The sequence below is a fragment of the Eschrichtius robustus genome, chromosome 3 (assembly GCF_028021215.1).
Source record: "Eschrichtius robustus isolate mEscRob2 chromosome 3, mEscRob2.pri, whole genome shotgun sequence".
In the NCBI taxonomy this organism is placed as follows: Eukaryota; Metazoa; Chordata; class Mammalia; order Artiodactyla; family Eschrichtiidae; genus Eschrichtius; species Eschrichtius robustus.
The window spans coordinates 43,608,550-43,622,634 of NC_090826.1; the positions used below are offsets into that span (position 1 = coordinate 43,608,550).

The window sequence follows — 14,085 nt, forward strand, 5'->3', positions numbered from 1 at the left end:
GGAAGATGGAATTATGAAGTTGCATGAAAAATGGCAGAAGGTAGTGGAACAAAACGGTGAATACATTGCTCAATAAAGTTCTTGGTGCAAATGAAAAATATGTCTTTTATTTTTACTTAAAAACTGAAAGAACTTTTTGGCCAATCCAATATAATTACCCCTTAAAACAGTCTTGCCACATCTTGTGGGTCTAAGCTACTATCTTCAGATTAATCTTAAAACACTACTTTATTTACATCATTTTCATGCTCAAGAACTCATAACTTCTCTCTCAGTATTTCTCAAATATACTTCACCCATTCTCTACACTATCTATTTCAAACCTTCACTGCTAAAGGCTTCCCTTCTGTTTCCCACTCCTTCCCGTACAACTTCTTAGAGGACCACTTAAGTTGACCTCAATGCCTACTTTACAGGGAAAAAAGTCCCTAATCCTTCCAGAAGAGAAGGAAATCAACACTTACCAAGCATTTATACAGATCACTAAAAAAAGCAGAATGGATGTCCTGGAGGTATGACTAACATTTCCAAAAACTTAAAACAAATTACATATAGAGAAGTAAAATTCCACAGGCTATTTTAATAAATGCAGACTGGTAAACAAGTATTTTGAGGTGTTATTTTCAACAAAATATTCCTTTAATCAGGTCCGCCTCTGGTACTTATTCACACATTCAAAAGATAAATAATTATAATACAATGGATGTGTACTGCAATGGACCATGTATAAAGTCCTACTGAAATACAGTGAAAGGAGGGATTAGTTCTGCCTGGAAAGGCTTCACAGAGATAACATCTGAGCAGGTCCTAGAAGGATAATTCAGCTCTCTGGGCTGCAGATGCCTCATGTCTACTTCTGGTTACAAAATTCAGAGAATTTAACTTTAGGATGGGTAAATCTTTAAAATTCATCTAATATCGAGGTTTTCCACCTTTATTTTAAAGTAACAAAATCTTTCCTTTAAGAGTCTAATTGAAAACATTGGTATATAAAACAGATAAAAGTGGACCTGCTCTTTTGAAAGGAGAGGAAGTTATTGGAAAACACTGCTATTCTTTTTTTTTTTTTTTTTTTTTTAATGGCTGTGTTGGGTCTTTGTTTCTGTGCGAGGGCTTTCTCTAGTTGTGGCAAGCGGGGGCCACTCTTCATCGCAGTGCGCGGGCCTCTCACTCTCGCGGCCTCTGTTATTGCGGAGCACAGGCTCCAGACGCGCAGGCTCAGTAATTGTGGCTCACGGGCCCAGTTGCTCCGCGGCATGTGGGATCTTCCCAGACCAGGGCTCGAACCCGTGTCCCCTGCATTGGCAGGCAGATTCTCAACCACTGCGCCACCAGGGAAGCCCAACACCGCTATTCTTAATCAACACCCTTCACTTTAAAATAAGAAAACTGAGACACTAAGAAGGACAATGATTTGGCAAAAGACCACAAAAATGTAGAAATGCAACAATTACTCAGACAATACCTTTTAAGCATTATCTCCTCTTTGAAGTCTTTTCTAACTTTCTCCCCAGGTAGAGTTTATACCACTCCTTACTTTATTCCTTGCTATACCCAGCACATACTTCTATTACAGTTTCTATAAAACTTTAGTGATTTAATTATACCTTTTTTATGTGTCTGTGTCCCTCTACTACATTGGAAGCTCCCTGAAGGCAGGGACTGTCTTAATCATCTTTGTATGCCCAGTACCCAGAATAAAATATCATTTATTAAGTTATATTCAACCAAGTTTCAGAAAAGATTTAAGATAGCTCAGCGCTTAGCACACAGTAAGACTTGGTAAGTATTTTTCAAATGAATATGCCAAAAATGAGGTCATTAAATGAAACAATACGTCAAAGGCAGTGTGAACAGTATCTGACACATAGTGTACATTCTATAAACATTACCTGTTATTATGTAACTTTATATAGGCAGAAAAAAAACTGAAGCTGTTATTTAATCTGGAGGGCAAAAGCTAAATAACTTTTATCAAGGTTTCAACTTGCTCATTTATATTATTACTAATATAACCACATCTTTGATGAGAAAGAGAGAAAACTTAGCCCATCCATAAAGATCTTCAGCCTGGGAAGAATAGTACAAAGAGTTGTGTACTGTTAATCTCTAGATGTGGAGTGAAAGAAGAATTTAGGCCTGTCTTCAATTTAGGGCTAAAACACTTCCTTCTAGACCTTAGTTTCAGTCACCTGTCTTTTGCGGGTGGTGGGGAGTGAAAAAGATTAAGTCTAAGGTTCTTTCCTGCTCTAACAATGTAAGGGCATACAACAAATTTAACCTAGAATCCTTCAGCTTTCAACTCAGTAAGAACTTTATAAAAATCAGTAAATTGTGCAGGGCATTTGGTGTCAGACGGACAGGGTTCAAACCAGCTCTGTTATTATTCAGCTGTATAATTCTGAACAAGAAGCAGACTCTCTGGATCTCAATTTCCTCAACCTTTAAAATGAAGTTAGACAATATGCTCTCTCCTTAAAATACATTACAGTCATGACGTTCTATGGAATAAGTTACCTGTGAAGAAAATATTTAGGTGGGGATTGAGCCACCAGTTACTAGAGATGTTTAGAGGATTATGGCATAAACCAAAAGTTGAGAATTTCAGGATTAGAAGAAACCTTACAAGTCTTCTATGACTCAGTTGAGACTCAAGTCCTCTCTAATATATTCTTGGAAGAGTTCACCCAACCATTCTAGCAAAGAGAAACAACCCACGGAAATAAGTCACTTCATCACAGGCCAACTCTGATGCCTAAATTCTTTTACTGAAACCACACGATCCTCTAGTAACTTCCACCCATTAGTGTTACCCCCCTTTCAACTACAGGCTCCTCAAGTATTTGTGGATAGTGATGATATGCCCCTTAATATCCTCTCCAAAATTAAAATCCCCAGCCCCTTCAACCTTTCCTCATAACAGAATACCAAGACTCCCTGACCATCCAGCCTGCCATCCTCAGGAAAACCTCCACTCTTGCTTTAGCGAATGTCATAACTACTGCAACAACCCGTCCCGTTCTGACATCCTGATTCCTGGTGGGACCCAAGATCTGCCCCTCGTTGAGCTGACACCACACAGATGCCCTAACTGCCCTTGCCACTTCCGTCCAAGGAAGCTTCTGGGGTGGGAAGTGTGCCCCCTGGTTGCTCCTTCGGAAGATTAGGAGACGAGAAGGTACCACAGCGGGAACAGAGAGGCCGCCCCCTGCTCTCCTCCCCGGTCCAAGCCTTCTCCCTCACCGGTATTGCTTGGGATCGCTGGGAGACTTGACGATCTCAGGATCTCCGACATTACTGACAGGCCCCCTCCGTCCCTCCTCCTCAGATTCATCGGCTCCCAGACGAGCAACCCGGCCGCTCTCGCCCAAATCCTGTCCATTGGGCTGCAGGTCAGGGCAGCTGCAGGTGGACTTCGCCTTGTTCCTTCCAGGCATGGTCAGAATAGGAAAGGGTCTGGCAGCCGCCGAGTCTTCGCACCGACCCCGCGCTTCTATTCTCCACAGCGCCGCGAGCTCCCGCCCGGCCTCACACCACAACTTCCTCCCGATGGCACAGACTGCAGCAACCGTGACTCTCCTCAGCATTCACCACCAAGCCGGAGCGAGGGGCATCCCGCTCGCCAAGACCCACCTCCTCCAGCTGCTCCTCCTCCTCAGCGTTCCAGAGGCGGTGGCGGCCGGTGGTAGTGCTGCCGCAGCCGGGGGGAGGACAGGCCTGAACCCCTCCCCCAATCCGGTCTCCCTCACGCCAACTTCCCTCATCCCCCCGCCCTCCTGGCCGTCGATGACGCAATTGATTCTAGCCAATAATAAGGCAAGAGAGCAGTCACGCGCACGTAATCAACCAATGGGAACAGGGAATAAAAAGAACCAACGAGCGCGGGCCGAATTCTCGGAGCACCCAGCGAGCTCTTCGAAACCAGGGGTGGGCGGGGCGAGGAAAAAGAGGCGGGGAGAGTGGCGCGGAGGACGACGGGAGAAGGGCGCGCGGACGGTTGCGCAGCGTTTATGACAGAAGCGGGAAGGTGGTTTGAAGAAGTGGTTGAATAGCGCTTCGGGGCTCAGAAGAAAATATTCCCCTGATGAGAAAACCGATAGGCGAGTGGAGAAAATTAATTCCCAAGCCTTTTTTTTTCCCCACTCATGTCATATTTTGCTCATCCTGCCCCTCAAACCTGGGGTGGAGACTGTGGCCGTGACTCAGCACGTAAAAAGCAGAACGCCGGAAGTATTTTTGTGCCGCCGGATGGAAGCTGCGCTTGAGTGGAGCTGAGCTGAACGCCAGAAGCAGCAGTTTTGATTCTCCGCCTTGTGGCCTGCTAGACCTTCGTGCTGTTCGCCCTCAGGGCCTAAGAAAGTTTAAAACACCGGTGTAGATGTGTTCAGTCTTGCATGTGAAAACATTTTTTAGCTCCCCCTCACACTGGAGTCCACAGCCTTAAGTTAGCAAACTTTTATTGAGCAGCCACCTCGTGTCAGGCTGCTGCCCTCAAGTCCTTTTTCCCAAAGTTTTTTCTGCTTTCAGTGGCCTTTGGTGGGCAAAATGTGATTGAAACAGACATACTTGAAAATAAAAAGCAACTGACATACAATATGTCCTATTAACCATGGGATGAGGGTTCCTAGCACCTAAAAGGAATAAATATGAATGAGTGAATGGAGAAGCACTTGAAGCAAGGAGATATATTGTTGATCGTTTTAAGTCTTTAAATTTTTCTAGGCTTCCCCAACTCCAGACACAGGGAATACAATCATGAACAAAACAAAAATCCTTGTCTTCTTGGAGCTTGCATTCAAAGGGGAAAAAACACAATGAAAACAGATTTTTTAAAAAAAAAACTATGACAATGAATAATGCAGGATAGGAGAGGAGTTGGGAAGGAGAAATGCAACGATTCAGGCAGGAGGTGAAACCTGAACTAGGGCAGCAGATGAGATAAATTCATTGAAAAATATCGTTCAAATATCCCAGTTTGTTTTCAAGAACCTATCAATTTTTAAACTAAGCAATTCCACTAGATTGCCCTCCTTCAGAGCAGTGTATTTTCTTTATTACCAGTCCCTAACATAGCTTCCCAGCACATTGTAAAACGGTAATGTTTGTTGTTGAATAAATACCTGAAGTGACATGACTATTTTAGGTTTGGTTTTTTTTTTTTAGCTCTCCAAAGCAATAACACATTACAAGTAATGATTCCCAAAATTGGGTTCATCTCTTGGTGAGTGTCTAGCCAAAAGACACAACTAAGCCAAAGATTGGGAGAAGGAAGGATTAATTACATGCAGCAAGTAAGAAAAATACTGGGGATCTTTCCTAAAGCAGTGTCTCCCTGAACAGCAAAACTGGGGAAGTTTTAAGCTAAGGGAACATGCATATTCATGAAGGGATTTGGGTGGTGTGTGCATACACATGAAGGGGCTTGAGCAACAGCAAATTCAACAGTGAATTGGGGCAAAGTTTGACAAAGTCCAACCTTTAGTAGACTGAAGTCACAAGAGTCAGAAAAGGTCAACATGATCATTCCTTAGATTCCTACCAGTCTGAGGTCTTAGCATGTAGTTAACATTCTCCAACAGGGGGTAGGAGGTTAGTTCCTGTAGAACAACTCCAAGATATGTATCAGATTAATACTCCTCCCTTGAGGAGGAACTAGCACTCTCTTTTATCACTGAACTATTGTTTCTTGACCTTTTCCTCTGTTCCTGCATTCCTTTGTTCCCTTAAGATCATTAATTACTGAGTCCTGCTCAAGGGCAAGCATTGTGGCCAGGCTTAGATCACAAAATGGCTTAGTCCAAAATGGCTTCTCTTGTATCAGAAAAACTATATCTGGTTCTTTTCCTCTGAGGACTCCCTACCCTATCTGCTTACAGTAAGGAATCTTCAAATTCAGCCAACAATTGGGATTTTCTGACTAGAAACAAAGAGGGGCCACATCCTAAAGTGTGACCGTCTGTTTTTCCCTTTATAAAGAGGCCTCTGAATCTTACAGGTCACCAGACTATTGAAATAGGGCTTCCCTGGTGGCGCAGTGGTTAAGAATCTGCCTGCCAATGCAAGGGACACGGGTTCAAGCCCGGGCCCAGGAAGATCCCACATACTGCGAAGCAACTAAGCCTGTGGCCACAACTACAGAGCCTGAGCTCTAGAGCCTGCAAGGCACAACTACTGAGCCCACGTGCCACAACTACTGAAGCCTGCGTGCCTAGAGCCCGTGCTCCGCAACAAGAGAAGCCACGACAGTGAGAAGCCCGCACACCACAAGGAAGAGTAGCCCCTGCTCACTGCAACTAGAGAAAGCCTGCGCACAGCAACGAAGGCCCAACACAGCCAAAAATAAATAAATAAATAAATTTATAAAAAAAGGAATATAGCAACACTCTGTAATTAGGCATTCATTTATTCATTCAACCAACAAATTTAGCGCCTAACATGTGCCAGACACTGGGAATAGAGTAATGAGTAAGAAAATTTCCTGTTCTCTTGGAGCTTACAAGCAAACTAGTTGGAGAGATATTAAACAAGTATGCAAATTTTTAGATTTATCATTATGAATAGTTTTTGAAAGAGGGACCTAGTTTGGTCAGAGAGTTTCTCTAACGAGACATTTAGGCATACATTTGGAAAATGTATAAGAATTGGTATAGGAATGTATAGGAATAGACTTGTTCAAAAGCTTTGAGAAAGCAAGTCTAATATGGCTAAACTAGAGTAATCTGAGAGCAAAGGAGAAGTGAGTTAGTGGTCAAGATTATACAGAACCTTCCTAAGAGTAAAAAGAAGTCATTGCCTTGTCTATTTTGTGTGTAGCTGGATTCCTAGCTTCTAGAATAGTGCCTGGCATATTAAAGGTACTCAATAAATAATGGTTGAACAAATAAAACAGGAAGACATTATCACAGGTGTTTTCCAAGTAGATCACTCTGGCTGATGTGTGAAAAATAGTTTGGGGGTCAGGTGGGGGGAGGCCAAGACTGAAAGAAAGAAGAGAGAGAGCACTTAGGAGGGTATTAAAGTGATACAGACACTAGAAAATGATGGCTCGGATTTGAGGAGTAATAGTAGAGATACATGTACACAGATATGTCATATATTCAGGAGGTAGAATTGACTGGTTTGGGGTAGTAACTGATTCAATGTGGAAGAATAAAGAAGAGAGAGGTGTCACTCCCTGGTGTCTAGTTTTCTGGGTGAATAGATGATGGTGCCAGTATCTCAGTAAACAAGAAATTTTGAAAGAGGAGCAGGTTTGGGAGGAGAAAAGCCTAAGCTCAGTTTTGGATATGTTATGTTTGAGTCATTGTGAGCCATACAAAAGGAGGATCAGGTCTGGAGCTCAGAAAAGAGGCCTAAATTGGAGATGTCAATTTGACGTTTATGGACTTCTAGGTGGTAACCAAAGCCTTTTGAATAAAATCACCTACACTCATTGTGAAGAGAAAAAGACTCAAGAACCAAGCTTTGAGAAGCTTATAGAAGAGGAAGAACTCCCAAAAGAGACTGAGAAGGAATTACCAGAATGGTAAGAGGAAAACCATAAGAATGTAATATCACAGGAAAATTTTCTCTTTGATGCTTGGCCCAATACAATTCTGACCCCATAGCAAATGTCAAAAGTGTCAGATTAGATGTGTAAAATATGAGAACTAGCAAGGGATCACAGGAGTACTTTAATCTGGCCTCTTCAGCTATAAAGAGAAATACCTATCCAGAGAGGTGAAACTCACAAGTAACCCGTGGCACAGCCAGGACTCCCAAACCAGGAGTGTTATTTTCCCATTTTAAATAATTTAGAAATTTGCCATCTTCCATTTGAGCATTCATAATTATTGTGAAGAATATTCCTCAGAGAAAACAGATAAATTAAGCTATTGCCATTTTATAGGAAACTGAGATATTTGAAGGTTAAAAAGATCTTAAGAGCCCCAAGAAAGATAAGAAGCACAGATTATAATTTTTAACCTTATTTCCCCAGGCTCTCCTAGAGTGTTTAAGTGCTTTTTTCTATCTTCAGCCACTCTACACTCCTTCCCATTTTTACCTTAAGGATTTCTCTCCCGGGAATTTCCTGGTGGTCCAGTGATTAGGACTCCGCGCTCTCATTGCTGAGGGCCCGGGTTCGATCCCTGGTCTGAACCCTGGTCGGGGAACTAAAATCTCACAAACTGTGCGGTGCAGCCAACTGTCCTGCCAGGTCTGGTGACCCTTCTCTCCCTATTTTTTTCTGATGAGGTCAGAAATCATGAAAATTAAACACATCTCATTTTTATGTTTGATGCCTGCTTCAGAAAGTTATTTTAGTCAATGCAATGGCTGTCTGCCTCCCAGAGGGACAAATCTGCGCCATACTCCTAAAAATTCAAAGGTAAATTGTTTTATTAACCCCATTACCCATCTTTATATCTGAGATTCATGATAATCAGAAATGTGGAATATTGATTCTAGGGTGAGTAGATTGGGAGTGCTGTGAGCCTCAAACCTAAAGTTATCTATCTTACTTGAGTGTCTAAAATTCCCCCATTAGTGATTCATTATCCTCTTTAGAACTCCTCTTAAATGCCAATAATATCCTTGAAAGGAGTAAAAAACTAGCACCATTTTGTGAATGGATTTGCTTTTATTTCCCCCTTTTTGAAGCACACTGTGGGCAACTTGAGATCACCATGAACCCAGGTGATAAAGAGGTTGCTAAATGTGAGAGGAAAGGCACAGAAAGAGGAAGTAGGTAACAAGAGAAATACTATTTACTTTACAATTCTGTCCTGGGCCCATGCTCTAAGCAATTATACTTTTGGAGCTCTAGTTATTAGTGTCCTGCCCACTGATGGCTCTCCACATTTGGTAGCTTTGTATCTAGGTCAAGAAGTAGGCATGTTCTTATACAGTCTTCTGTTGTGAGATTAAATGTGTGCACAACATACCAAAGAATTTGTGTGATGATAAAAATAGTTTTCTATTGTACTATAAGCATACTTCTAGAAAGAATTTAGTGTTCAAACTTCAAAATAAATTGAGTAACTTTAAAAAATACTTTATGTCAAATGAAAGTTATTCTATCACAAATCCAGCCAAGAGCTCCTCAACTCCCATCTAAAGATACAGATTTTGGGCATAGGAGGGAGGCCAGGGAGATCAGGAGAGGCAGGCAGGAGAGGCCCTCCCAGACCAGAGGAGCAAGAGAGGAGAGGAGGGCATTTGCCCCGCCCACTTGAGCCCAGGAAGACTTCTGGGCTCCCAGGTGAGGTCCCCTACCCTCTGAGACCAGGGGTGGGGGGCACGCCTGGGCCCCTTCTGTTCCTTGAGCCTAAGCCCCACCCCCCACAGCCCCCAGGGCCTTTTCCAGCCCTGTGGGTCCTGAGCATTGGCCCCGCCCACTGCCCAAACCTCATCCTTGCTTAGGCCCTGCCCTCCACAGCCAAGGCCTTTTCCCCCCACCTTTTTTCTTCTTTTTCCCTCCTCCTCTTTTTTACTATTGTGGTACAGATGTACCTTCCGGTTGTTGATTCATATATTTTTTTAATTAATTAATTAATTAATTTGTTTATTTATTTATGTATGTATGTATGTATGGCTGCATTGGGTCTTCATTGCTGCTCACGGGCTTTCTCCAGTTCCAGTGAGTGGTGTCCAGTCTTCGTTGCAGCGAGTGGGCTTCTCATTGCGGTGGCTTCTCTTGTTGCAGAACACAGGCTCTAGGAGCACGGGCTTCAGTAGTTGTGGCACGCGGGCTCAGTAGTTGTGGCTCACGGGCTCTAGAGCACAGGCTCAGTAGTTGTGGCGCACAGGCCCAGCCACTCCATGGCCTATGGGATCTTCCCGCACCAGGGCTCAAACCCATGTGCCCTGCACTGACAGGCAGATTCTTAACCACTGTGTCACCAAGGAAGCCCCATCTATATTTTTATTTTTATATTCTTTCTAACATATCTGTTAGTTTCCTGGTCTAATTTTATTTTTTACTTTGTTATTGTTCTTTTTTTTTTTTTGCTGCCCCATGTGGCTTGCAGGATCTTGGTTCACGAGCCCAGGGTCAGACCGAAGCTCCTGTGGTGGGAGCTCCGAGTCCAAACCACTGGACTAGCAGAGAACCTCAGACCCCAGGGAATATTCATCAGAGTGAAGTCTCACAGAGTTCCTCATCTCAGCACAAGACCCAGCTGTACCCAATAGCCTACAAACTCCAGTGTTGGAAGCCTCAGGCCAAACAACCAGTAAGACAGGAACACAATCCCACTCATAAAAAAAAAAAAAAAAAATTAGACGGCAAAAAAAATATGTCACAGATGAAGGAGCAAGATAGAAACCTACAAGACCAAATAAATGAAAAGGAAATAGGCAATCTACCTGAAAAAGAATTCAGAGCAATAATAGTAAAGATGATCCAGAATCTTGGAAAGAGAATGGAGGCACGGATTGAGAAAATACAAGAAATGTTTAACAAAGACCTAGAAAAACTAAAGAACAAACAAACAGAGATGAACAACACAATAACTGAAATGAAAAATACACTAGAAGGAATCAATAACAGAATAACTGAGGCAGAAGAATGAATAAGTGAGCTAGAAGACAAAATGGTGGAAATATCTGCTGAGGAGCAGAATAAAGAAAAAAGAATGAAAAGAATTGCAGACAATCTCAGAGACTTCTGGGACAACACTAAATGCACTAACATTCAAATTATAGGGGTCCCAGAAGAAGAAGAGAAAAAGAAAGGGTCTGAGAAAATATTTGAAGAGATTATAGTTGAAAACTTCCCTAACATGGGAAAGGAAATAGTCACCCATGTCCAGGAAGCACAGAGAATCCCATACAGGATAAAACACACCAAGACACATATTAATCAAATTAACACAAATTAAATTCAAAGAAAAAATATTAAAAGCAACAAGGGAAAAACAAAAAAAAAATCATACAAAGTAATCCCCATAAGGTTATCAGCTGATTTTTCAGCAGAAACTCTGCATGCCAGAAGGGAGTGGCAGGACATATTTAAAATGATGAAAGAGGAAAACCTACAACCAAGATTACTCTATCCAGCAAGGATCTCATTCAGATTCGATGGAGAAGTCAAAAGCTTTTCAGACAAGCAAAACCAAAGAGAATTCACCACCACCAAACCAGCTTTAAAACAAATGCTAAAGAAGCTTCTCTAAGCTGGAAACACAAGAGAAGAAAAAGACCCACAAAAACAAACCAAAAACAATTAAGAAAATGGTAATAGGAACATACATATCGATAATAACCTTGAATGTAAATGGATTAAATGCCCCAACCAAAAGACACAGACTGGCTGAATGGATACAAAAACAAGACCCATATATATGCTGTCTACAAGAGACCCACTTCAGACCTAGGGACACATACAGACTGAAAGTGAGGGGATGGAAAAAGATATTCCATGCAAATGGAAATCAAAAGAAAGCTGGAGTAGCAATACTCGTATCGGATAAAATAGACTTTAAAATAAAGACTGTTACAAGAGATAAGGAGGGACACTACATAATGATCAAAGGATCAATCCAAGAAGAAGATATAACAATTATATATGTTTATGCACCCAACATAGGAGCACCTCAATACATAAGGCAAATGCTAACAACCATGAAAGGAGAAATCGACAGTAACACTTTAACACCCCACTTACACCAATGGACAGATCAGCCAAAAAGAAAATTAATAAGGAAACACAAGCTTTAAATGACACAATAGACCAGATAGATCTTATTGATATTTATAGAACATTCCACCCAAAAGTGGCAGAACACACTTTCTTCTCAAGTGCAGACGGAACATTCTCCAGGATAGATCACATCTTGGGTCACACATCAAGCCTCAGAGAATTTAAGAAAATTGAAATCATATCAAGCATCTCTTCTGAGCACAACAGTATGAGACTGGAAATCCATTCCAGGAAAAAAATGGTAAAAAACACAATACATGGAGGCTAAACAGTGTGCTACTAAATAACCAAGAGATCACTGAAGAAATCAAAGAAGAAATTTTAAAAATACATAGAAAATAGTGACAACGAACACACAATGACCCAAAACCTATGGGATGCAGCAAAAGCAGTTCTAAGAGGGAAGTTTATAGCAATTCAATCTCAACTCAAGAAACAAGAAAAATCTCAAATAAACGATCTAACCCTACACTTAAAACAACTAGAGAAAGAAGAACAAAGAAAACCCAAAGTCAGTAGAAGGAAAGAAAGCATAAAGATCAGAGCAGAAATAAATGAAATAGAAATGAAGAAAACAATAGCAAAGATCAATAAAACTAAAAGCTGGTTCTTTGAGAAGATAAACAAAATTGATGAACCCTTAGCCAGACTCATCAAGAAAAAAGGGAGATGATGCAAATCAATAAAATTAGAAATGAAAAAGGAGAAATCACAACTGACACTGCAGAAGTACAAAGGATTGTAAGAGTCTACTGCAAACAACTCTATGCCAATTAAATGGACAACCATGAAGAAATGGACAAATTCTTGGAAAGGTACAATTTTCCAAGACTGAACCAGGAATAATTAGAAAATATAAACAGACCTATCACAAGTAATGAAATTGAAACCGTAATTAAAAATCTTCCAACAAACAAAAGTCCAGGACAGATGGCTTCACAGGAGAATTCTGTCAAACATTTAGAGAAGAGCTAACACTGATCCTTCTCAAGCTCTTCCAAAAAATTGCAGAGGGAGAAACCCTCCCAAATTCATTCTACAAAGCCACAATCACCCTGACACCAAAACCAGAAAAAGACATCACAAAAAAAGAAAATTATAGACCAATATCACTGATGAACATAGATGCAAAAATTCTGAACAAAATACTAGCAAGCAGAATCCAACAACACATTAAAAGGATCACACACCATGAAGCTTTTGAGAAAATTCAACACCCATTTATGGTAAAAACTCTCCAGAAAACGGGCATAGAGGGAACCTACCTCAGCATAATAAAGGCCATATATGACAAACCCACAGCAAGCATAATACTCAATGGTTAAAATCTGAAAGCTTTTCCACTAAGATCAGGAACAAGACAAAGATGTCCACTCTCGCCACTCTTATTCAACATAGTTTTGGAAGATCTAGCCACAGCAATCAGAGAAGAAAAAGAAATAAAAGGAATACAAATTGGAAAAGAAGAAGTAAAACTGTCATTGTTTGCCAATGACATGATACTATACATAGAAAATCCTAAAGATGCCACCAGAAAACTACTAGAACTAATCAATGAATTTGGTAAGGTTGCAGGATACAAAATTAATGCACAGAAATCTCTGGCATTCCTATACACCAACAACGAAAAATCAGAAAGAGAAATTAAGGAAACAGTCCCATTTACCATTGCAACAAAAAGAATAAAATACCTAGGAATAAACCTGCCTACAGAGGTGAAAGACTTCTACTCAGAAAACTATAAAATACTAATGAAAGAAATCAAAGATGACGTAAACGGATGGAGAAATATACCATGTTCTTGAACTGGAAGAATCAATACCATGAAAATGACTACTCTACCTAAAGCAATCTATAGATTCAATGCAATCCCTATCAAACTACCAATGGCATTCTTCACAGAATTAGAACAAAAAATTCTACAATTCATATGGAAACACAAAAGACCCCAAATAGCCAAAGCAATCTTGAGAAAGAAAAACAGAGTTGGAGGAATCAGGCTCCCCGACTTCAAACAATTCCACAAAGCCACAGTAATCAAGACAGTATGGTACTGGCACAAAAACAGAAATATAGATCAATGGTACAGGATAGAATGCCCAGAGATAAACACACACACATATGGGCACCTAATTTACGACAAAGGAGGCAAGAGTATACAATGGAGAAAAGACAGCCTCTTCAATAAGTGGTGCTGGGAAAACTGGACAGCTACATGTGAAAGAATTAAATTAGAACACTACCTAACACCATACACAAAAATAAACTCCAAATGGATTAGACTTAAATGTAAGACCAGACACTATAAAACTCTTAGAGGAAAACATAGGAAAAACACTCTTTGACATAAACCACAGCAAGATCTTTTTTGACCCACCTCCTAGAGTAACGGAAATAAAAAC

The 14,085-nt window shown here is 40.9% G+C and overlaps 1 protein-coding gene across 4 annotated transcripts in view; it reads right to left on the bottom strand.

Annotated features, from left to right (window-relative positions):
• Positions 1-3,754, bottom strand: part of NRDC (nardilysin convertase) — a 95,953-nt gene extending 92,199 nt beyond the window's left edge. For all 4 annotated transcript variants that reach the window (XM_068539861.1, XM_068539859.1, XM_068539860.1 and 1 more), the window contains exon 1: positions 3,244-3,754. In XM_068539861.1, coding sequence (XP_068395962.1) covers positions 3,244-3,587 — 344 coding nt within the window. In that variant the 5' untranslated portion in view covers positions 3,588-3,754. The remainder of the gene's footprint in view (positions 1-3,243) is intronic.
• Between the last annotated feature and the right edge of the window lie 10,331 nt (positions 3,755-14,085).